The sequence below is a fragment of the Pyxicephalus adspersus genome, chromosome 1, assembly GCF_032062135.1.
Source record: "Pyxicephalus adspersus chromosome 1, UCB_Pads_2.0, whole genome shotgun sequence".
NCBI lineage: Eukaryota > Metazoa > Chordata > Amphibia > Anura > Pyxicephalidae > Pyxicephalus > Pyxicephalus adspersus.
In genome coordinates, this window is record NC_092858.1 from 19560540 (window position 1) to 19585171 (window position 24632).

General features: G+C 39.5%; 1 protein-coding gene across 3 annotated transcripts in view; it reads left to right on the forward strand.

The window, feature by feature from the left end:
- LIMA1 (LIM domain and actin binding 1) overlaps positions 1–24632 on the forward strand; it is a 49353-nt gene that overhangs the window by 11103 nt on the left and 13618 nt on the right. Inside the window, exons 3-6 of one of the 3 annotated variants that reach the window (XM_072403153.1) lie at positions 1643–1688; positions 7475–7873; positions 16205–16301; positions 19833–19978. In XM_072403153.1, the coding sequence (XP_072259254.1) occupies positions 1643–1688; positions 7475–7873; positions 16205–16301; positions 19833–19978 (688 nt within the window). Of the gene's footprint in view, positions 1–1642; positions 1689–6568; positions 6606–7474; positions 7874–16204; positions 16302–19832; positions 19979–24632 lie in introns of those variants that run through there. The other 2 variants (XM_072403154.1, XM_072403156.1) reach the window with 2 other exon arrangements.

Here is a 24632-nt window from a genome sequence, read left to right on the forward strand (position 1 = left end):
ATTATTATTACACAGGATTTATAAAGCGCCAACATATTATGCAGCAATGTACAAAGTCCATAGTCATGTCACTAGCTGTCTCTCAAAGGGGTTCACAATCCAATGTCTCTACCATAGTCATATGTCCTTATTACAGTCTAAGGTCAATTTTGGGAGCCAATTAACCTAACCGCATGTTTTTGGATTGTGGGAGGAAACCGGAGTACCCGGAGGAAACTCAACACAAACACGGCGAGAACCTGCAAACAAAGCCCTGGCCTAGATATGAACCTGGGGCCCAGCGCTGCGAAGGCCAGAGTGCTATCCTCTGGGCCAGGGACTTTGAGTCCCTGAAAAGTCCATTATGGAATTCCGACACACCTCCCCGTGTAAAACTGGAGTAGAGCCCTGGCTTTCTTGTGATTTTTTCCTTTTTATGGATTGTCCTGGTATGAATGAATTAACCAGTGCAGATAAAGTTCAAAAAGCCAAGTTATCTGAAGGACTTTACTTCAAAGAAAAAATGTAGGACGAGATCATGCAGGCTGCTGTTGTTGACCCCTCTTTCTAGAATTCTGAGTCTGCAGTTGAGAAAGTATAGAAGCCAGAGAAAGGAATACAAATAGAATTCCTATCCAAAGTGAATGTAATAGGTTAATGTACTACGTATAATAAACTATATACTTATTTTATTGACTTGCAATTCACTTTGTCCCTTCTGGTGCTGCTAATCTCCTGCAGTCTGTTTGTGACACAGTAAATAGAAGTAGCAAAGGTTCTCTGGATGAGTTTCCGTTGTGGAATGGATCATTCCTGCATATTGTGTTGAGAAGGTCACTACTTTCTGCATTGTGTATGTGTGTATGTATTCCGTTCCAGATCCTTCGACTTATACCAAACAAAGGTTTCCCATAAGAAATAAAAGGAAAATGATTAATCCAAACCCATGAAAAAAAAAACCTTTGGTTATTGGCATAATATACACTGATGGGGTTGTAAAGAATAATTTAAACACTGCTTAATACTAAATTACATAAATACAAAAGCAATTAGATGAAATAAATGAAAATCTAACCCTTTACCTTACTGAGAAGAGTTGGGTGCCTACTAGGATGGTGCTGAGAAGGGAGGAGGAGGAGGAGGAGGAGGAGATGTTATGTAATTCACAGAGAGTTATAGCGCGGGTTGTTCACTGAATGGTAGCAACTGGCGTAATGACACTCGTGGGCAGTCGTGGCTTTGTCTTGAGAGAGGTAAATAAGGGTAGCGAGCGGTGTTATAACTTTTTTTTTGACTCATACAAGTTCTAGCGCAAAGGTTGTATACCAAGCAAAATTTTTCATGTCTAAACAGGACTTTTATACCAAGTTGGACTTATTCCAAAGCGAACTTATTCCAAGGTACCACTGTATATTTATTTATTTCTAATATATATATATAATTATTTCTTCTATTAGCATATTGATATGTTAATCATTGATTGATATAAAAACCGTCTTGATGGCTGCCATTAGATACAGAATTCGGTCGTATTTTCATCCTAATTTTAGTATCTGGAAGGATGTAGTGGATTTGTGAGCTGTATTGAGGTCTTTCTGTTGCTTTGTTCTGTTCTCATGTTTCTTTGTGTGATCCTTCATTTTTTTCCTGGTTTTCCTTTCAGATATCAGAAAGCTGCAGAGGAAGCAAGTCTAGAAAAGAAAAGAACTGTAAGTAGTCATTTTTTGCACCTCTTGAAATACATATTTTCATCTCATTCCATCCCATATGCATTGACTTTACAAAAGCACTGACCACACAATACCAACTGTAAAAAATCAAACTAGAAATACTAATAGCCATGACTGTTGAGTGCACTTGCACCGATTGCCACCTCTGTCCCCATCTCAAATGAACTTTCCTGTCCTGGATCACTCGGCCAGCAGAGCTGCCACCACTTGCCACTTTCCCAGCTCCACTATTGACAGCATTGGCTGTTGATGGTTTCTGGTTGCAAGGTAACAAAACTGCCAGCTCCACTTGTGTGGGTTAGGCAAATACAACTGCCCATGTAGCCAAATGTAATCACAGTGATCTGAATTAGTTGTTGCAGGCCCAGGGAGCCAGGAGTCAAACAGATCAGGAAGGAGTAGGTAAGTATGCTGGAGTGCAGAGTAGGTAGGAAAACTTTTATGCTGCAAAGAGGCCAATTACTGGTGGGGTAATTTGGTAAATTTAGCAAGTAAATGGTTGCCTTGCCATTTGTTGATAACTGCTGATGGTGTCTTATTAGCTGTGTGCGCAGTGGAGTTGTGGCCCTGCTTCTCAGTGTAAACTATACAGTCAGTTACCTTTCAGTGCAGGATGTTGGTATAGGGCTTAAGCCGCATACGAACGTGCAATAAGTCGTTGGAAAGGATCTTTCACGATCCTTTCCAACGACTAGCACTGCACGATGCATGAACGAGTGCTGTACATAGAGCACCGTTCTGCTCTATGGGGAGGGGGAGAACAACGAAGCTGCACACTCTCCCCCTGACCTTGCATTAGGATCGTTAGTTGTCCATCGTCCGTGTATCCACCAGGACGGTCGTTCGAACAATGGACAACTAGCGCTGTACACACACCAGATTCCCGTCCGATATCTGGCGAGAAGTGTTGGATGTGTGTACATAGCTTTATACTTGGGTGTGCCATGTAAGATTTTTCTTGGAAAATTGTTCTTGTGTGTTTGGCTTGGTGGTTCATAATTTTGCTAAAGTGAAATTAAATTTACATGTACATAAACTAGTTAAAGGCACTAAATGATGTGAAAAACTAACTGGATGGGAAAATGAACCAGTTTCTAAAAAGTATGGTTCATCTATTGATACCCTGACCCCATTTCTATATGGCTCTGATAGTTTACCTCTTAGTGCCCAAACATAGGCTTCAATCCTATGTATTGAACACTTTGTGATTTGCTAACTTTCCCTCCCCCAGGTTTGCTGAGTTACTAATCGGGAGAATGGCCAAATACTTGTTGGGTAGCCCTAGCAGAATTGTGTGGATTGTGTAGTAAATTGGGTACCACTCTCGTAGAACTATGTTTAAGGGTCACACGCCACCAGTGAAGCCATGGTGTTTGTTTATATGTTCTTTGTTCTTTGCCAAGATTACTTCCATAACTAATCTTAAAGAACTTTACGGCAAGTTATCCAGAATGACCCCTGTATTGTGTATTAGTGTGATAGGAGAGGTTCTGTAGGTTCTATAAAGCACAATGTTTTGGTGTAAAAACTACAATTTTTGTTCTTCTGTGTTGCTTTTGTGCAACGTTGGTATTTCCATCCAGTTTGGGCTTACATGAAGATGTGATGATGATCTTTTTGTGTCTTAGATATGTTTTGTGGATGAAATCTACCCATCTATCCATAATTTTAATGTAGATTTATTCCACTTTTTTAATTGAGTAGGTTTCTTTTTAGTATTGAAGGAAAACATTTCTTGTCCATACTTAGCAGTCATTTCCCATTGGCACATCCTCATCCTCAAAGTATTTTGATAGCTGCTTTTGGTCCTGTCTCAACACAATTGTTGCTTGGTGCTATGGGTGATTCTCATTACCTAGTCTATTGGGGTTTATGTCTGCAATTCCACTAAAATGTTGAAGCATTCATTTTTCTAATGAGGCATTAGCCGTAATCTCCAGCAGTCTCTTGTATTGTCTCTCCAGTTTGATCAGTCCTCTGAAGCATATCACAAGTTTCACTAACTTCTATAACATTGTCCCTCTCCTGTAGCATGTCCCCTGTTTTCAATAACTTTTTATCATGGTCCCCAGTCTCTGAACCTCTCCTAAAGCATGTTACCACTCAACAAATTCTATATATCATCCCCTGTCGCTGACCCTCTCCTATAGCATGTCTATATGTAGGACCAGTGAGAATAGGTGGGTTTTAGTTGGGTTACCAGAGTAAGAAACAAAGTTAGAAGCCCTGGCTTTGTGTTTTCCTATTAAACATGACATTTGTCTTTATAAACTTGTCCCTTGTTTGCTTTGTTCATCACACATTACTCATTAACTTTATTATCCATTCAGCTTTCTACAAAATTAGAACTGTAAAGAGGCATGAATGTAAAATTCAAATCCTAGGTGTTTTCCAGCCTTTAGGTTGGGGCTTTCCATTGCATGTGTCCCCAGACATGGTGGTTTCTCCTAGGGTATGGGACTAGCTGAATCCTTGGAGAGAAGCTGGAGGACAACCTATTGTGTATTCTCCCTGCAGGGTTGCTGATGTGGTTAATCGCATGACGTGATCACTCAGGCTGTCTAGCACTCATGGAGACCGGGCTGTGACAGCCATTACTGGAATGGTCAGTGGGGGGTATGAGTAGGACAGTGATGATCTGTAATCCTGTACAGACTGATTGCCTTCTAAGTGAGATTCTTATCTGATAAGAGAGGACTTCTAGGACCTAATGAGATTTGCTGGAGGCAGAAATGCCAACCTTCTAGGATTAAATGAAAAGCAGAAAACCTTGTCCTTAGGAAATGTTTAAAATCTCAATTTCCACCTTTGTGTTTTGAAGATGTGTTAAATACAGCCTGGGCCTTTCATAGTAAGTCTCTGTGCAGTGAAAAGGATGCTTGCAATACTTTTTATAACTATACATTGGCATTACACATACATTCAGAGGTGGTGATTGAGGATAAGTTGGCTAGACACTTTTTTGTGTAAAATGCAAATAGTCCCTTATGTGTACTCCTGCCTTTTTATAGAAACCAGTGATATGCAAATGTTTTGTCAAACTAATTGGATTTGAGCTATACCTCAAAAGCAAGGCAGAAACACTGCCAGCCACTGCCAATCTTGGCTTGAATTGAAAAGGCACTATAATGAAAATTGAGCCCTTAAATGATTGGATAATTGTAGGTATGCACATGATATCAAGCCTTAGACTTTTGTAGTAATCCAAAATGTAAGTGTGCATTCCATATTCTTTCCATAAGAATGGAACATAATATTTAGGTTGGTTTGCTTTCTATGAGGCTTATTTCAGGAGGGATTCCCTTTGAATAAGTCTTGTGCATCCAGGTGGCCACATGTTTGATTTTCACTCTTATAAATCACTTTGTAAAACTTTGATATGCTCTTTTAACCACTTCTCTTTACTAACCTTAGGAGGACAAAGGGGGGTGCCCATTGTTGAAACTCTTAGAAAAACTATTTCCCCTGGCTTTTTTGCCTAATGTTGTCCAAGCCAGGTCTAAAACTGAGAAGGTCTACCTTTTAAAATGCCTAAAAATTTTCTTGGTCTGTAGTTCAACAGTACTCAAGCCAGAAATAACCAAGCAACCAACAATGGGAGCTATCATACCTCTTTGTTTCTGTAGGCCTATGACATAAGCAGATCTGGTGTCGGTTTTGTGCTCCTCCAACTGGTAATCAGTCTCTAAAAACTCCCCAAACCCTGCATATGTGTAATAATTTGCCCTTTTGATTGTTTTCTGTGGACAAAACATGACAATGATTGACTTGATTGTTCTACACCCAATATGTCTTGGTGTTCTTTCAATAAATATTTACTGTATATGTGTCTGATCAGAAACCCAAGACTGTAATATTACGATTGATTTGGCTTTAAGTTAGTTTATCTGATCGGATTAAAAAATGTGTCTTGTGTCTACTACACCTTAAGCTTGCTATAACATAATTTATTACATTTTGTAGATACATCTGTCTAATCTAACCTTTTTTCACCTTTGGAAATTTGTTTGTGGCCTTCCATATAGCAGGGATTTCACACTCATTCCTCTTACTGTAGCCATACTAATTATTTTCCTGATAGATTACTCGTTATGGTATCTCTCTGTTATCATTTACCTATCTGTGCACCCATTGACTAGCCCGATCGAGTACAAACTCCACTGTCCCTGGTCACTCTGGGGTAATGTAAATTGGTGGGGGCAGCTTCTATTAGCTAGGTATTGTAAGGGAATGTGCCCTCTGCTGATTTACACTAGCCCGTCAAAGCCAAGGTGGGTCAGGTGTGTAGAATGGCGCACAATCGGTGCAAGGAACTGGCATTCCCAATTCATGTAATCCATCTATTGGACAATTGTTCGAACATCACTCTGGAATGCCCCAAATTTTCATGAATTGATGTGGTGAATCATTTGGAAAGAACTGATCACTGTATGACAAACTTGCACCATTTGTTGGATAACACAACAACACACAGTACTTTGCATATGTTAATCTTTGCTTTATCAGCAGCCATGAATAGTCCTTATAGGGATTTGCCAACCCTGTGGCTACACAGATCTAGTCCTTTGATGCAGTCCTTTGATGTATAGTGCGATCGCGTCCTCCTTTTACATACCTGACGTTACCCAGCTCATGTAGCAGAATGTTTCTGCCATGTCACAGTTTGAAGTTCTTGAACTGTGTTCCTTTTGGAGCTCTCCATGTCTCTCACACTTACCTGTCAGTGGGTTAACAAAGATGGCACAGGTTTCCTGAGCATGTGATGAGGTGAGAGACTTAGGATCCCAATATAGCTGCTAATCACTTCTAATTCTATAAAGCCTGGCAGCCTGTCACGGCAGCTGCACTCGTACTGTTCTTCCAGGCATAAAGAACGCAGCAATGCAGCGACGGCAGGTACTATGTGTTCTATGTGCTTTTATCCAATTTTTTTATATTCCTTTTTCATATCGCCCATTCATCTTTCACTACCATTCATTCTAAAAATGACAATCATTTCATGCTTCATTTGCATATTTTTGTAAATTGAAGTTGATTTTATTAACATCTTTCTTTACTAAACTTCTAATACATGCATCATCTACAGTTTATTGCCTTGCATCATTAGAGGCCTCAATGATTTCTTTCTTTTTTTTCTTTTTTTTTTATTATTATTATTACAAATACCTTTCCTAATGAATCTTCTGCTTTTCTTTCTAAAGATCGTTCTAATGCTTCTTGGAGTGCCTAGTTTCAGTTTTTAGTATGCATGTTCATAATGGGAAGCATCTAGTTTCTTTATCTGGAATTCGTTTCTAGTCTTGCTAATTCAATTTTTTTTTTGTTGATATTAATTCCTATCCTTATTTTGTGCTGACTGCTCAAATTGTCTCCACAATGAGCAGAATGTTAAAGCATATCATTGCAAAAACATGTTCCAGACGTGTCAGCAGGAATGAACAAGAGATGACTTTTTTTTTTTTTTTCCTGTGCTCCTCTAAGCTTCATCCTTGTTAAATGAGTCACTTTCTCATCATTTTTACTTGTTCTTCCCATCTGTTTGCCCATATATGGATATCCTCCCTTTTTTTTTGTCTTCTTAAACTTCCTGCCCAATCTTTCCTCCGCCTCTTAAACCCCCCTGGGCTAAATGCTTTTTACATGTGGCATAGACCATAATATCCTTAGAAGCTGCCTGATGTGGATCTGCCTTTTAGGTTTACTTTTTTCTCTCCCATAGGCAGGCACTTCCTTACTCACTTGCATTCATTTTCTGTTCCTTTTAGAACATAGAGGCACTTCCTCCCACTTTTAACCGGGGCTCCCTGAGCGTGTTGAAGAAAAAGTGGGAGACTCCGGTTCCTGCCGCTCAGACTGAAGTCAAGCGCAGTGGCAGCTTTGTGTTGAAGCAAAGAGTCGCCAGTCCTAAGGCGGAAACTGCCCCTGTTAACCAGCCTGAGGGCAGCCCCACCAAGTTACGCTCGCCTTTGAAGGAACAAAGCCGCTTCCCATACCCCAGTGCCACAGAGCTCCATTCTCAGTCCACCGGGGTGGAAAACATGGAGCAAGACCTGGAGACTGCCAAGCTGGACAATCCAGAGCCTTCTCCGAAGATTGAAAAGTTTAATGTTCCATTGAACAGTCTCAAGATGATGTTTGAGAAAGGTGAAGCTGCCAATACTAAGGTAAGAGTTAAGTGTGGGGCAAAAGGCCAACAAATTATATTGGGTTAATCTGAAATCCTTATGTCTGGGTGCTCATAAGATGCAACTGGATAGGTTGAATGTTTGTTTTTCTTTTGTCATTAGATCAGATTGTAAACTGACCAAGCAGCGTGCATTCATTTTTAGATTTAACACAACCATTTAAATACGGAAATAACATAATGCAAGTAAATGTCTCTTTGGAAACTTAAAAAAGTTTTTGGTAGCACTAAAGCTGGTTAGATTGTAAATCTCTTGCTATACTTTCATTTTTCTTATACATTGTAACTGAACAATGTTTCATATCTATTTGTATAGTGTGAGGGCAGTTTAAAAAAATCTAAGCATCTTGTCCTGTTGTGCCCTCCTGCCCATTTCGGCTGGTTTTCAGCTGTTCTGGAGAACAGCTGGCACAGCAGACAGCTCAGGGTCAGGTTCAGCAACAAAGCGCTGGTGATCGGATCACTCAGCAGTTGTACCAGACCCTGCCAAAGTTTGTCATGAGTTAACACAGCTGTGTGCACCATTGTCTAAGGCTGTGCAGGAAACCATGGAGCGTTCTCTGCTAAGCATTTGCATGGATGATTCATTTGCTTGTTCCTCCATGCTTTTCCTTGAATTTTGCATATTTTATCACGTCCTAATAATTGGGCAATTTTGTTGGCTGCTGAACTTCAACTGAAAGATTTCCTAAATGCTATTAGTTATTCAATTAGAACAGAAGGTGGGTGGTGTGCCAGCTGCTTTACCTCGACCATTGGTGGTCACTGTGCCAAGTAGACTTTACCTCCTTTGGGATGTTTAACTTCCACCTGGGGGAAAACGGATGTGTCAGCAGTTTGGGAATGAATCACCATACGTATGAGCCTCTTGTGAGCAGGAAGCAGCCTGTCTCTGGGCTCACTTTCTCTTCCTTTTGTGTTTGGCACCTCCTGTAATGGATCTCTGAATGGAAAAGGTTGGGTGAAACTTTAAACGGATGTGCGCATATATATTTTATATACGTAACTGCAGCAATAACTTTATCCCAGTACTGAACACGGTTGCAGGATGAAAGGAGGAAGTAAACATTTATTAACATATAACAAAATAATATATTCATTGTATAAGACCAGAAAAAGTCAGGAAACTTTTTAACTGTAAATGGCCCCGCAAGTGCAGAGCCATATGAAACTAAAATGTACCAAGTATTCTTTGATATTAATGACCTGATTTCTGTCCAGTTATTTAGACTGAATTGGGTCATGATTTTTTTTATCCGTGAGTCAGGAAAAATATTGATCAAAGTTGTCTTTATTTTCCCCCAAAAGCATGACCTCACTGTAGTCCAATATCAAATGGTCACCCAGTACATGCTGGTAGGATGAGTCCCATCAGGACTACAAAAAAAAGTGGCCCAGCAAACAAACTTCATTTTTTGTTGCTCTGCATTTTATTACATGAAAGTATGCTCAGCATTTTTGAAAATTGGTATGGACTACAGTGGTTTTAGTTTTCCATGTGTTTTACCGGGATTAAATTGGCTTTGAGACAGGGCTACCTTGGTCTATCCTGACCACAGCTGTCTTTTCACGTCTACTGTATCCTATTAGCACTGCACATACAAAATCGGTTGTGGGCAGCACAAGCTTCAGAAACATTGTGTGCAAACGGCTTTAGTTTGTAGCAATTAAAGCATGTCTTTTGTCTTGTGTGTAAATACACTTTAAAAAAATCAACACATGCTAATTACACACTTTAGATGAGTCTCACCCTAGACAAATGGTCATGCTTATCTAAAATCGGACATGTACAGCAATCCCCAGTCATTTATCAATTCACTACAGTGGATTGATGGCAGTTGTGCACTCCTATGGAGTAGATAACAGTGGGGTGTCTATTGCTCATCCTCTCCATTGCACAGAATAGTGCTGTGTAGGGAGGAACTATAGGAATCAGTGATGTACATTAGTTTTTTCCAATCCACACAGACTTAGGAAAAAATAACATCTAACGAAAATAGAGATTGTGTGTGTGTGTGTGAGAGAATAAACACTCTGCACACCTCTATACACAACATATATCTACCAAACTATTGCTATACAGGGTCAAGCTGGACATATGCATGAAATGGATTGCTTTATGGTCCGTCCTCAACCTAAAAAATACCAAATATGTTTATAGCATACTTTAAAAACTTATAGCGCTAGTATGGAGATGAAACACACACTGATGAGATGAGACACTGTCTGCACTATACAATAAAATTGATGTATTTGCTCCAATTTAAGAGGATTTCCAAAAATGTACAGTATGTACTTTGTTAAATATGATGCTCTAGAGCAGTGTTTCTCTACCAGGGTTCCGTGGACTCCTAGGGATCTTCCAGAAGTTGCTAGGGGTTCATTGAGCAATTTGAGACTTGGGTTGGTTGGTTGCCACCAACCCAATGATCTCTTTGACAGCACGGTGGCTCAGAGGTAAGTGCTCTGGCCTTTGCAGTGCTGGATCCCAGCACTGCAAAGGCCAGAGGACCCTGCAAACTCCAGGACCCTATCTGCCTGGAGTTTGAAGGTTCTCCCCGTGTTTGTGTGGGTTTCCTCCCAAATTTGAAAAACATGCAGTTAGGTAAATTGGCTACCCCCTATAATTGACCTTACTTAGACTGTGTTAATGACATGACTATGGTAGGGACATTACGAGCCCCTTTGAGGGATAGTGTCATGACTATGGACAGCACTGCGTAATATGATGGCGCTATATAAATACTGTGTAATATCTGTGAGTGACCTCCTTCTTCCCAATGATCAGCAACGTAAGTGGCATTGTCCTCTCTTACCATCACACTAACATACTGTGGATATAGTATTTATAGCAGGAGTTCCCTGAAGACCTGAAAGTTATTTCAAGGGTTCCCCAGTGTTACAAATGTTGAGTAACACTGCTCCATATAGACCTCATTAGTTGACGTTTACACATTGTCTATTGCTTAACTTAAAACAAAACCTTTCCCAAAAACGAGGCTGCCATTTCCAGCTTCAGTACTTGGGGTCACTGACCTAGAATGCGTTTGTAAATAAGTGCTTTTGATTTTTCTGATCTGTGTCGGTTTTGTCATCCATTACAGCTTGGTAGCATTGTCAAAAAGTAGTTGACGGCACCCCCTAATTCCCCTTATTACAGGTTCTCTTGTGTGCATTCAGCACAGTAATGGCCCTGTTGTAAATAAATGGGTGCATAAAGAATAGCAGACATAAAGTCTGTCTTTCTATACCGTAATCTATCAGTAGCCGCATGTGTGACATTATGCTACATTTGTGATTATACCGTTGCAGAAAAGGTTATAGGTTAACCGGGCATGACCCATTCCCAGCATGCAGCGTTTCTGATAAGCCAACTTTTCCCCTTCTGATAATGTGTCTGGGTGTGCCTGCCTTCCGCCTAACAGGAAATCTAATAGTGACTTGTTATGTGTGTGCAGTCCTTTGTCTACGGCCAGTCTATTCAGTACTTGTGGTTTAGTACTTCCTATGGCTGAGTTTTTGTATATCTGCTCTGGTTTCTGTGCCTAGAGCGTATATATGAGGTCATAGACTGTAAATCTTCCCCTTCCCCCTTTCTCCAGCATTTCACAGCAGCCATCTGAGTAGTGCTAGAGATGATTAACACATTGTGACCTGTGATACTTGGGTCATTGTTTCTCCATCACTCAGTCCACAGCTATGCTGGGTGTACAGACATGCCATGCTTTGAGCTGTTGCATGAGCCTGGGGCATGACATTTGCAGTATTCTAGTCAAAGACTCCTTTTACTTTTTATGCTGTTGTATAGCCTTAATAATTTCTGCATTGTTATAAAGAAAATTAAATAATTTGCATCAGGCAATCCTCCATTTGGGATCTATTTTGTCCTAAAGATATGTATGCATAGCATAAATGGGCCAATTTCAGTAGTTTAGTGGCTGGCGTTCTTTTTTGCAGCACTTAGTCGCTGCCTAAGACATTCTCACCTAGGATACAATCTACATGGATTCTCCCACATCTTAAAAATATATGGCAGAAAATTAGGACCGTATATGCATCTTAGATTAATGTTGCTGGAATTGATGCATCCATGCAGTTGTAATTTGAAAAACGTTAATTATACGACTCGTACGTCAATTTAGGACAGCGATTTATTAACCAGGATTCCTCCAAAGGTTTGCTAGGAGTTCCTTGAGCAATGATCATTTTGTGCCTCTGGTCAGTTCAGACAACACCAATGATCTTTTTGGTCATCTGTAAGGGTGACAATTCCTAACACTGGCCAGAAATGTAAGCGACTTTCTCACTGACCACCACACTAATGTACTATGAGCTGTGGCTATAGTAGTTATAGAAGGGATTCTCTGAAGACCTGCACCTATTTCAAGGGTTCCCCATGTTAAAAAGGTTTAGAAACGTTGATCTAGTATTTGTATGTAGCTTTAGAGACCTAAGATTGTGGGCTCCTCTGATGGTCCTTGGTGACATGACTGGACTCGTTATGAGTGCAATTGCAAACCAAAAGTCTCCATATAGGCTTTTCCTTATAATAAAATAGTATCCCAGAGCTATAAGAGCCCTGTACTAACAATCTGACCATTGTGCATGCTCTTCAAAGCCTTGATAAACTACGAATGTCAGGGTAACATGTTCAACTTTGTCCTCCCCAGCAGCCTATCGTTACATTTCTTTTTGCTTCATTCAACTACCCAGTCCAGGGCAAAGTTCTTTATAAATTGCTGAAATCCTGGTTGATGCCGGCTTATTCACTCTTAACGTTTCAAATGCTCCACCATTCCCTAAAGTTTTCCCTTCTCGCTCTGGAGCCGAACTGAGCAGTGGGACAGAATAAATATGTATATTACACTTTTAAAGCACAATTTGCCACAAGCCTTCAAGCATCTCTTGGCAGCAGTGTAAATGTTTTGAATCCAGACCTTCATAAAGGTGACACGAATGATGTACAGGGTTGAGGTAGGCAAGATGGTTCTCTAATGGACTGGATTTGATAAAGGCAATAAACCTGACGAATTCAACAAAAAATTGCCATTCCATAGATATTTAATTAACGTTTTAAATATCAATATTGTGAATGCTTATTTGGTTAGATCAGGTATGGTTGAGACTAGTGGGAAATTGAGGGTCTCCTATGAGCTTTTACTTTTGGAGCAGTGGCAACATTCCAAATGATTATCTAATCTAATAGATTTCTGTTTAAATCAAATCAATATTGAATGCTGCATGGCTGTACCCAGGTAAACAATTCATATCACAGAGATAGCAAGTGTTTACCAGAATATGCAAACATCTAAGCATGCATGGCCAACATGAGTTCTGGTTGTAGCTTTAGGCATCCAGGAGCTGAAGGGGGGTATAAAGACGGAAAGCTGCTCAATGCTTTGTAAATGCAGTAAGTGCAGAAAATGCCTTGCAGACTAAAATTTACAAGCTGAAGCCTCTTTGAACTTAGTCTTTAGGTTGGATATCTGTCTTGGGAGAGAGCTGTGTAGGCTGTCACTGCCAACCTCTGCTAAGTGTTCACTTGTCAGAATGTTATGGTTTCAATACACTGACCTGGAACAGATATACAGAATGTATGTTTCTGACTTAATTTGTAGGTTTGCACTCCCTGCATAACTTTCTGTGGTCTATGACTGTAAGATATCAAAGTTGGAAGAGGTCAGCAATTGCCCTTATTCCTTTGTAAGGGCATGAGTGCTTGGATAACCTTTGTAGATTGATGGACACCAGTCAAGTTGCCAGTTTAAAAACTATAGCCTAACTCTTGATCCTGTAATAGAAAAACCTTGCAGGAACCATTTTTATCTGTAGCATCTACCTTCCTAAATGTGGCTTGGGAGGACAATTTGCTTTGGAACATTCTAATCGCGTGCTTGCCATTTTTTTTTAAACCTTAGCAAGGCATGTAAATGTTGCGTTATTTAGCAATGGTTTAAAATTGGCTGGCTGATACTTTTGTACATGGCGTAAACTGAAAAATGGTGTTGTGTATAAATAACATCATTATTTGAGAGCGAGCCTGTTTACCCCTTTATAAATAGGCCTTATTGTGTCTGAGAGAAGTTTGAGTGAAAATCCCCAACTTTGTTTTGTATATTACATATTCACATTTTGTGTATCCTATGAATGGCCCTGTGATAGCAAAAGGGAGGGGGTTGTCATTGCTGCCTTTACAATAACTTTGCCACCTAGGTGTAAACTGAGAATGTGTGAGCCAGACTTGTTTAATGTGTAAATAAACACCGCATTATTGGTATTGTGTATTCAAGGTGATTTGTCCTGACATGTAGGAAGTATACCCTGAAAAGAAAGTCATAGGGTTAATATTCACACCGTGGTATTACTTTAGTTGAAAGTAACTTCTCATGTTCCTTGCACATTGTACCATATTTTTTTTCCTGCTTGTATGCCAAGGAGTGCGGTTAACATTTACAGCTGATCTGCAAAAATCTGAACTCCAGGCAGATATAAAAGACACTCAGCCCTGTGTAATGAATACGTCATTTTATGTATGAGCCAAACGGTTGTGCTGCAGGGCTAACAAGGAACATGGGGAAACAAAGGAGGATGAGCTAATCAGTCTGCTGTTTCTCAGGTCACTGTCTAGTCACAGTCTGGGTAGGTAGGGGACTTGTGATGATCAATGGCTGCAGAGAAAGTCTCCTGCTCTGCAATGCAAGGTGTATAAAACTTATAGGTGGGTGGACAGGAAAAGAAAGTTTTATCAGCTTCCGTGTATCAAATCTCAGCCAAGTTTGTATAGCTTTCCTTCTAGGCACCAAGGCAGATTTCTTCCACATCCCAAAACATACTGGTAAATGATCTTCTCTTCAAATTGGCCTTAGATATTGTTCAGGACATTTAAGCTATTAAGCTATGACTATGGAATATTAGAATGTGACATGACCATGGTAAATCATTTTGTAATGGTGCTAGCTATATATATCACCATTACAAAATGATTTACCATGGTGTGTATGTATATATGTATGTATGTATATATGTATGTGTATACACAGTTATGTATTGTGTATTTAGTTTGCCAAGAGTTTAGCATTATCTTATTAGCTTCTCTAGACATCCACCATCCCTAAGGTGTACTGTACTGCAGAATCAAATATGTATTGGTCTTCATGTTGGCTACACATGTTTTAGCCCTTAGATACCCACACACATATTGTATAGGGGTTACCTAAACCAGAATTGTCCTGGCAGGCTCCTGTACTATATACAGATTGCAATATGCACAGCCAGATTAGGACCAGTGACTTCCAGTTTTGTTCACAAGGTTCACATACCTATCCGTTTTAGGTAGTTTTTAGCAGAAGGTCAGTCACCAGGCACATAAAAGAACATGTTGTGCAGTCAATCCAGACACCGTTGCCATCACTGCATTAAAACAAATAAGTGACTTGGTTATAATTTATCACTAAATTCATTCAATGAGGATACTTGTGGGAACCACAAGCTGAATAGTTGCATAAGTGACCATATCCTGTTGCAAAGATCTGTGCAGAAATAAGTGGAGTGCTGTGGAAATGCCCAAGCGCATATAATGTAGAATTTCCATAATATGTCTGTGTGTATTGTGATATGTTCATTTTGTTGTTGCTGTGATAGGTAAATCTTGTTTTAGAAACTCTTTTGCTTATGTCGTGCTACAATATATTTAGTGTCCTATCATATTGTATATGTGTGTAGGTAATTTTTTATAGGATTAATGCCCTTAACACAAATCGAACCTACCAACTTGTACATAGTTTTACATATCGTTTCTTGGGGATTTTTTTAGTGTGCACACCTCACGCAAATCCCATTGTTAACAGCAGTCGTTGACAAAAGTAATATTTTGTGGTTTCCGATTATGTTTTGCCCTGGTGAAAATGGTCACTAGAAGAAAGCGTAGGGATGAATCTTCCTGCATGGCCAACCATAAACATAGTGGCAATAATTCTTGCCTACACTTATCCATAAGACATGAGATGGTGGTTGGATGATATTTAACAAAAGATATCATGCATGTTATGAAAATCATCAATCCAAAAAAAAGTATAATCTCTGAGAAGAAATGCCCAAGCTGACCTAATACATTAATGTTTCCCACTTCCTAAGGTTGATTGGCTTAGGAATTTATGTTGCGGTGTTCCAGATAGTGGTGTTCTTTAATAATTTTGTAAAGGTTTGGGTACGAAATGATCATCTTGTATGCATGGGTAATCTTGTTTGATCGTCTGTGATAAATGGGACTTTATCGTACTTTGATCTTATTACATTTCCTTTCTTTTCAAAGCATCAACAACATGAACCTGGAAAACTTAATGTTGGAAGACTTGGTTCTGAACGCTACATTTCAACTGAAGATTCTGATGTCTCCTTTACTGAGAAGAGTAAGTTCTTTGGCTGAATGACTCTACTGTTTGCATGTGTTAATATATGGATATTTGTGACCTACGTCTCCAGTCTGTATGTCAGAAGACATTTCTTATACTGCTGATGGACATACATGTTGAGGCTTCTAGATTCCAGCATGGAAATAATATCATATAATAACTGAACCTGCGCAGCCTGGTACTTTCATGTGAGATATTTTTCATTCTAATCTGGGGGTATGAAAGGTATTTATTCATAGGTTGATGCTTGGTAGATGAACACTAAAGTCACATTGCTCTGCATACACACTGGGGAAGGGATATTGTTGGTGACAGTACAAATCTGTGTCCTCCAGAAAATGGAAGTTTTATTCATCAGGAACAGAAGGGCCATTGTATATCTACAGATACAGCTGAATGTAGTCTGTGGTCAAAATTTCAGCAAAACATTATGTAGCTTTGTATGAGGAGAGTGCAGCACATACAATATTTTAATATGTAACATGTATCTGATAGTGAAAATGAATTTTAGGTTTTTAGGGATCATCAAGCTTGGTGTAAATATCAAGATACTTGTAGATGCAGGTTTAAAACAACTTGCTGTCCTGTGTAGTCCTCGACTCTTAAAAATGGTTCCCATTTCCACACTCATGCCCACCTCTTGAGTAATATTGATATTGAGGAGGATCTGATAGTTTGCTTGTATAGTCTCCCACTTTTATCTTTCACCAAATTCGCCCCCACGATAGGAGTGCTCTAGTCACACTAGTACTTCTGTTTGGAACAATGGCAAAGAAATGGGTAGCATTAGATAGGTCAGGGGTCCTCAACTTCAGCCCCCAAGGGATGGGATCTCTGAATTTTTTTTTAGTAGGAAATGGCTTACAAAGTGTGAGAAAATGACTTTGTTTAAACCAAAATGCGACCTGTGTGTGGCCCTTGGGGACTGGAGTTGAGGACCCCTGACATAAGTGGTTTTCAAATATTCTCCATCTCTTTGTACTGCTTATTCTGAGCTTTAGTGCGCTGACTCATAGACCTTTCATTTATTAAGTGGGCAGAGGCTTTAAACTTGTAAAGTGAATGTTGCAAAAAAAAGAAACCTTTGGAATACTTTGAAAATCCAATTACCTGTGATATTTTTTTTCTTCACTTTGCCACCTTAACTGCTTATACTACTTTAGTAAATCAACCTCATTGTGTCATCTGTATACATTCTACCTCTACTCCAATATTGTACAGAATTTAACAGTTTGATACAATCCAGAATTTTGTTCATTGAATGTAATGGCATAGTGGTGATCTTGCTGTGTGCAGAATGTTTTCGTACCCAAATGAGCAAAATATTGTAAACAGATTTTTGAGGATTGCAAGTATTTGTAAACCATTGGATCATATGTTTTCCATAATCATGAGCACTTGGCAGCTTTATCAGCACAAAGCTCCAGAAACATAGTATGTTCCTTCTGAGATGCTTCACAGAATGAGCTGGTTTATTTCACTAAAAACCATGCTATTGCAGTATAAACACTTCGCTCCGTCTGATACAAGTGGTGTCCCGGTGGCCTTGAAAACTATAAAAATCTTGCATATTAAAGTGCACCTCTTGATCAGTTGACTTAAATATCGGGAAGTGATTAAGTGGTCTACTTTAAAATGTGCCTGTAATACATTTGAGACGTACTTGTCCACCTTGCCAAATGAAGTTTTTGAACAGAGTGAGTCCCCATAATTCATGAGGAATAAATTGGCTGTGAGTCTTTCACCCAGTTGCCCACCATGCTAAGATCAGGAATTGTCCTAGACTTTCCTAAATGCCTCCTCCGTAAAGCTACGTACACACGTCAGATTTTTATCGCCCGATAATCGGCATCGGCCAATTATCGGGCGAAAATCTGCCGTGTGTACAGTCGGTGTCGTCCATCGTCCGGACGACCGACCTGCCGGATCCACGGACGATGGACGACAGCCGATCCTAATGAAAGGGAAGGGGGAGAGCGCGCAGCAGGGTGCCGCTCCGTCGTTCTCCCCCTCCCCTCTCCATAGAGCATGAACGGTGCTGTATGTACAGCACCGTTCATGCATCATGCACTCCCTTGTCGTTGGAAAGGATCGTGAAAGAACCTTTCCAACGACAAAAATTGGCAGTGTGTACGCAGCTTAAGCCTAGGAGGAAGCCTGCCATGCTAAATTTTACTGCCTGTTGTCTTCAAAGGTTCTCCTTGGTCCAGTACATTGTATGATAAATGTTCCTACAAACCAACAATACATGCATGGCATTTTTAAATCCAGGTGCCTACCAGTTGCAAACTTTTCAAAGAAATAACATTTTTTGTTATATGCATTGATTGGCTGTGGAAAGGGAAACCTTGATGACGGCTCAAGCGTCATCAGGGTTTCCATTTTCTCAGCCATTCAGCACTAGAGGTGAATGGGGACAAGTTTATATATTTTTTTTTTTTATTATTTTGAAGTTGAAGTTTATTTTGAATTGTTCTCTCTCTGTATTAATGATTGGCAGTGAGAAACCATGCGATTAGGGCTGCCTAGGCAAGTAGGAGGGGCACAGCAGTGCTGTAATGTGGATTTTCCATTCATGTATAAATGCAAGTATTGGGGGTTTATGTAATGACATGGGATAGTTTGGTGTCCTAGATTGGCTAAAGGGTGAAAGCCCCTGTCCTTAATAGCATAGTTATTGGCAACATAATAAAGCCTCTTCAATTTTTGACTTTCCCTTATGTCGTGTTTAGTTGGATCAATGGATAATTGTAACTTAATGGGGTATTCTAGAGTAAATGTTAAATACATAGACAACACCACTAGATCAGGGTTCCTCCAGAGCTTGTTATGGATTCCTCGAGCAATGAGCAGTTTTGTGATAGCCAAAATGATCATTGGTATCAGTTAAAGTTATCTGTAAGGCTGACAATGATCATTTTGGCTATCTGTAAGGGTGCCAGCATGTGATTCTTCCCACGGACCACCACACTAATGTACTGGGAGCTGAGAATTTAAGTAATGATAGCAGAGGTTCTCTGAAGACCTGGAAGTTATTTCTGGGGGTTCCCCCATGTTACATTCAAGAAACTGCACTAGACGGTCAACATTTTACCTATCGAGTATTGCACCATGCTGACAATCAGATTGCTTTGTTTACAATGTTATAAGGAGACAAGCATTACAACCCTCTTTCCAGTGTGCAGGGACGTTTCCTCTATAAAGGTTACACCATTCAAAAAATGTCTTTACAATTAAAAAAACTTCCAAAGCAGAGAAAATGTTAATACTGAACCCTCACAGTAATAAAAGTTCAGATAACCTTTCTATTGCTGGTCATTCAATCCTTTTCACGGTTTATTAAGCTGTATGATCATTATTGTGCTTTCTGTGCAGTATAATTTGTCACAATGTTAGGGATTTCACATGTCTGACAGAACAAGGTATGCAATATTCCTGGAATTATTGTTGACTTTACAGCCGTATCGTTAACAATCTACTTTTCTTCCAAGCAGTAATCATGATGATCTGTTATTTTGTTATTTTCAGGCATTTCCTCTGAAAGCAGCCCCACTAAACTCGCCTCTCAGAAAAACCTGGAAATTTCTCATGTTCTGGAGACCTCTTCTTTAAAGGAAAGGATGGCCAAGTATCAAGCAGCTCTGACCAAGCAGGCTAAGCCTGTATCTCCTACGGTACGTTTGGTCTTGCTAGAACTTTGAAGCTATAATGAGATAAATGCCTATTGGGCCAATATATGGTGGTGATGGAAAATTCTGATATTGGGAAAACAAGGTTAACAATTTTACATCCACTTTATTCTTGGTTATTGGCTGGCTCCTCTGTCTCACATTGACAGTTGCTACCTGTTTGGGAGGTTCATTTGTAATCCATGTGCTAGATCCTCCGTCTATCAACCTTTTCAACATTTGTCCTGACCAGTTTTCCTACTCATAAAATTGGCTCAATATGGGACATTCTCTTAAATATTCCATTGAAATCATATAATTTTGATAGGTAAAAAAAAAAACACATTCCTGTAATCATATGTTGCCTGGTATCCTGTATTAGCTCAACCCAGGTCAGCCAATTGAACTACAGATCACCCCCCCAATATTATGTGGTTGTATGCTCTAGTACTACCTGTGATATGGTGACATCACTGCTCCTGCAGTATGGCTCATAGGGGGTTTCACGCTAGAAAAATAAGTGTTTCTGACAGTCACCAGTTTAAATTAAGGCTGCAACCTCCTAGGACCACAAAACTGTAATTTTATGTTTTTGGGTTTAGATACATTTGTATGCCAGGGGAAAAAAATACAACTTTGCTTATTTTCCCCATGTAAAAACCCTGCAAGTACTGAAAATGCCTGTATATCTGCCAGAAATGCATTTGGCTCCCAAGTCCTCTTGTGGGCTGCAAACACATTTTTGTGGACTGAGTGGTGTCAGTTCTGCCCATTTGGCTTTCATTAAACTACCCAAACCACTCCCCAGCCCTATTCTCCTTCGCAACATAGAGACTAGCCATTTTGTAGTCTCAAAATGACAACTAAGATGGGTACCTCCAGACAGCTTTGATTTTCTTACATATCAAAGAAAACACTTTTAATTGTATATTTACCAGATCAAAGGGGTGAAAATGTAAGATTTATGTATGACTACACCTTGATGGCTGTTATTTTTGAAAGTGGCTTTGTGATGAGAGAAATGCCTCATGTGGGATAAGTGTTGACCTTTTTAGAATGCTGGTTGCCTAGCTGTCTCTGGCTTTATTGATCTGGAACAGGTATGCAACCAATGAAGTCAGAACTCCTGTCCTGCATTCTTTTCCCAGACCATTGACTTGATGTGTTTAATCTAGTGGATACCAATCTCTGAGTCTTCAGAAGGACATTAGCAGTATTTCTTGGAATGTTTCCTTTGTACAAAGGGGAGTCCAGAGACCAACCCCACCTGGCGATTCAAAGATATCACCCAGATATGCATAGTTTCGTATAAATTCTTTAGCTGTGTGAAAAGAGAACTTCTGAACCAGAAACCTTACACTACCTGATAAAGGATGGAATGATCGAAACTATTTATGGAATGAGAGAGGCACTTATTCCCTTGTGCGCTGGCTGTTTGTTTAGACTTGACTTTACAGGCTGAGCCGTCCCTGGGAACACAAAGCTAAAGATATGATCTGAAGCACGCTGTACAGAAGGCTCTGTGGAGTTCCAGCTTTAATACACTAATAAAATCCAGCTTTACCTTATACTATTTAACATGGTATTTGACTCAAGCAGAATATATGCAGCAGGCTGTGATGAAAATGACAAGCTTTGCATTAAAACTGACACAAGACAACTTTCTGATGGCTTCTCAAACTCAATGGCTTCTCCATGAATAATGCTTTTGGTGACATTTATATACAGTGCTTCCCCTAAAGAATCATTCTAACTTAGGACTGTGTTGTACCTACATTTATTTTATAATGGTCACTAAAGCTAAACATTTGCTTGTCCTTTATAGTAGAATGGTGCCTTCTTTGTTCAAACATTACCCAACGGTCACTATCTACTTTCTGAGATGGTGGGTCAAAGATGAATTTAAATTTTAAGTTTTGTCATCTGTAATTCTAGCCCAGAAAAGTAGATATAGCTTTTTATTTGTGTATTCATCCCCTTTTTTCATCTCTAAATTCATCTAGTGGGGGAGTTGATCAGGGCTGACTGTTTGATAGCTAAAGTAGTAAGCACAATGGATGCCGGACTACATTTCTCAGCATTTAGGTACAAGCCAAGCATCTACATGAGAAGAAACAGGACGTGTAGTCACAGGAAGCAGCTGGTAAACAATAGTCTGAACTTAATCTGGTAACAGAAAAGTCATGAGAGGTCAGGGCTTTGTGGCTAGGCATACAGCTGTATAATAGGTCTTTGAAAATGTAAAGTTCCAAAGGTAAAACCATATCTAATCAACATGATTGGATAAAAAAAATTTGTTTGAATTTTGTGTTTTTTGCTAGACATTTTAATCAGTTTTACCAGTCAGTCTCTTGTGAAATGGTTAGACTAAATGGATCTGTCCATTGTCTTTTGACAGGTAGCAGGAGGCGGCGTTGTTGTGTAGTTTGCATGTTCAGGGTCCATTTTGCCACCCCTGCCGTCTCTTTAGATTTAGACTGTTACTCTACTAGGCTTGTCCAGCCACTTGCAAACCCAAGCTTGGTTACTGCTCTTGGGCACCTAGTGTTTTACTGTTGGTACTCTGCAGCACTGGCACCTGCAGGTCAGTGAATATGCTGGAAAAATACAGCTAATCTAAATTCAACCATAATCTTGGATTTCAGTGTTTCATAGAATACAGAAAACTTTGCGGAAGTCTCAATATCACTTTATACAGCCCAGAAGCCGTTAAGTAGACCTTTTTTTTCTGTTATCCAGGAGTACATTTATGATGTGATTTTAGGCAACAGTTCCTTGTCCATATGTGTAGATTCTCCTGCACCGTCGGGTCATTGTGGTGCACAGTTCTGCATACAAATGTCAGGGTTTCTGTTATGTCGTGTGGTCTTCCTGTGCTAAGCAAGGGCCACTCGCTATGACTCACTCTCTCCCATCTATTTTCTGCATTAATTTCAGGAAATCTGAAAGGGAAATTATTCTGCTAAATCGGTTTAGTTTTAGCAGGATGTTGTCTCCAGCTTTAGCATTGTAAATGGTTCTAATTAGCGTTGTTGCTTATTAACCCTTTCTACTCACAACAGATTTATAAGCCCTATTGTAAATGACAGTACATTGGTGGTAGCAGTAAAAAACGGGCTTTGCTTTGTTTTAATACAAATCAGTAATATCCTTTTAGATGGGAACTTCCAATGCTGGAATATTGTTGCTTCATTGTACTCAGACATTACCAGTCACAGATCTTGGCTTGGACAGGATGTTGGTCATAGTGACTTCCTATGTATTTTTTGCCTTGGGAATTGTAAAGTCTGTGATTAATGAACTGTTAAGCTGACAAACAAGTATTTCTTCTTCCAGCTCTGTCTTCTCTAATCAACTGCTTCCATCAGCCATAAACACAGCTGCTTATACAATGCTGGTGAAGGTTCAGTGTGGCTGTCCAAACTTTTAGCACATGTGTAGGTCATGTCCTGTTTGAGTTTCACCGATCATATATTGGAACACCATATTCACTTCTTTGTGTGAGTAAAATGTGGAGCATGCAGGGGCACACGTGACTTCACAGAAAATACCTTTGGTCTTTTGCCCTCTTTGGTGGCAAATAAAAGGTAATATAAAAATGTATAATAAAGTAGGCTATAACTTGATAGGCAGTGAACCGTGGATCCCAGCTGCACATTATGAGTGTTTTTAAAATGGTAACAAATTGCACAGTTTATTTGCTTTTCTGCAGGCCATGCAAGGTTTTCAAGGATGGTAGGTTTATGGCCATGGTGCATGTGCAAATCAAACTATGAAACTGCTAATCCTGTAATGCTTTGCCGCAGCAACAAGCTATTGCCTATGCTGTGTTTTCCTACCAGGGTTCCTCCAGAAGTTGTTCCTTTTACAATGAGCAGTTTGAGCCTCTCAGTTCAATTTAACTGACATAAATAATTTTTTGTGCTATCTGTAACAATGACATTCTTCCCAATGGCCAGAAATGTAAGAGGAATTCAACCGACCACCATGATAATGTACTATTCATATAGTAATTATAGTAGGGGTTCTCTTAGACACGTAAAATGTTGAGAAAAGCTGCACTAGAAGAGAATTTCTTGCTATGTGATCTATTTTCTTAGCAGTTTATAAAGCACAATTATTGTGTGTCTACAGTGGAAAGGTCATCTTTGGTATGGTATGAAGCCAGGGTTTTTGCAGTATTTGTCACTGTGATGACAGATAATCCCAATTACCATTATTGAAGGCAATTTTCACCAGAAAACTCCTGGTCCTGAGCTACTAGGAATTATTGGAGCAAGACATGCTTGCCCTCTTTTCCCCTGTGGCCTACTTTTGTTTGTTTTTTAGCAGTATTGTGCCTCCAGTTGATGACATTGTTCCAACTGGAAGTTAAAGCAGGACTTACAGAAAATAAACTCTTTATTCCCATTGGGAAATCATGCAAATCTTTTCAATGTATTTTTAATTGCAAAAAAACACATTTAATGGTAATCCATTGTTTGTAATATTTATAACCCCTCCTTACCAGACAGCAGCCAGAAACCACAACACGATTTGGGATCATCTGTCTGTAAGGTTTACTAGCAACAGTATTGGTACATAGGGTAATCTAGGTAGATTTTTTTTTTCTATTTAAGTGTCTTACTATTGAATTTTTTACTTGCAAATTGAATCCAGT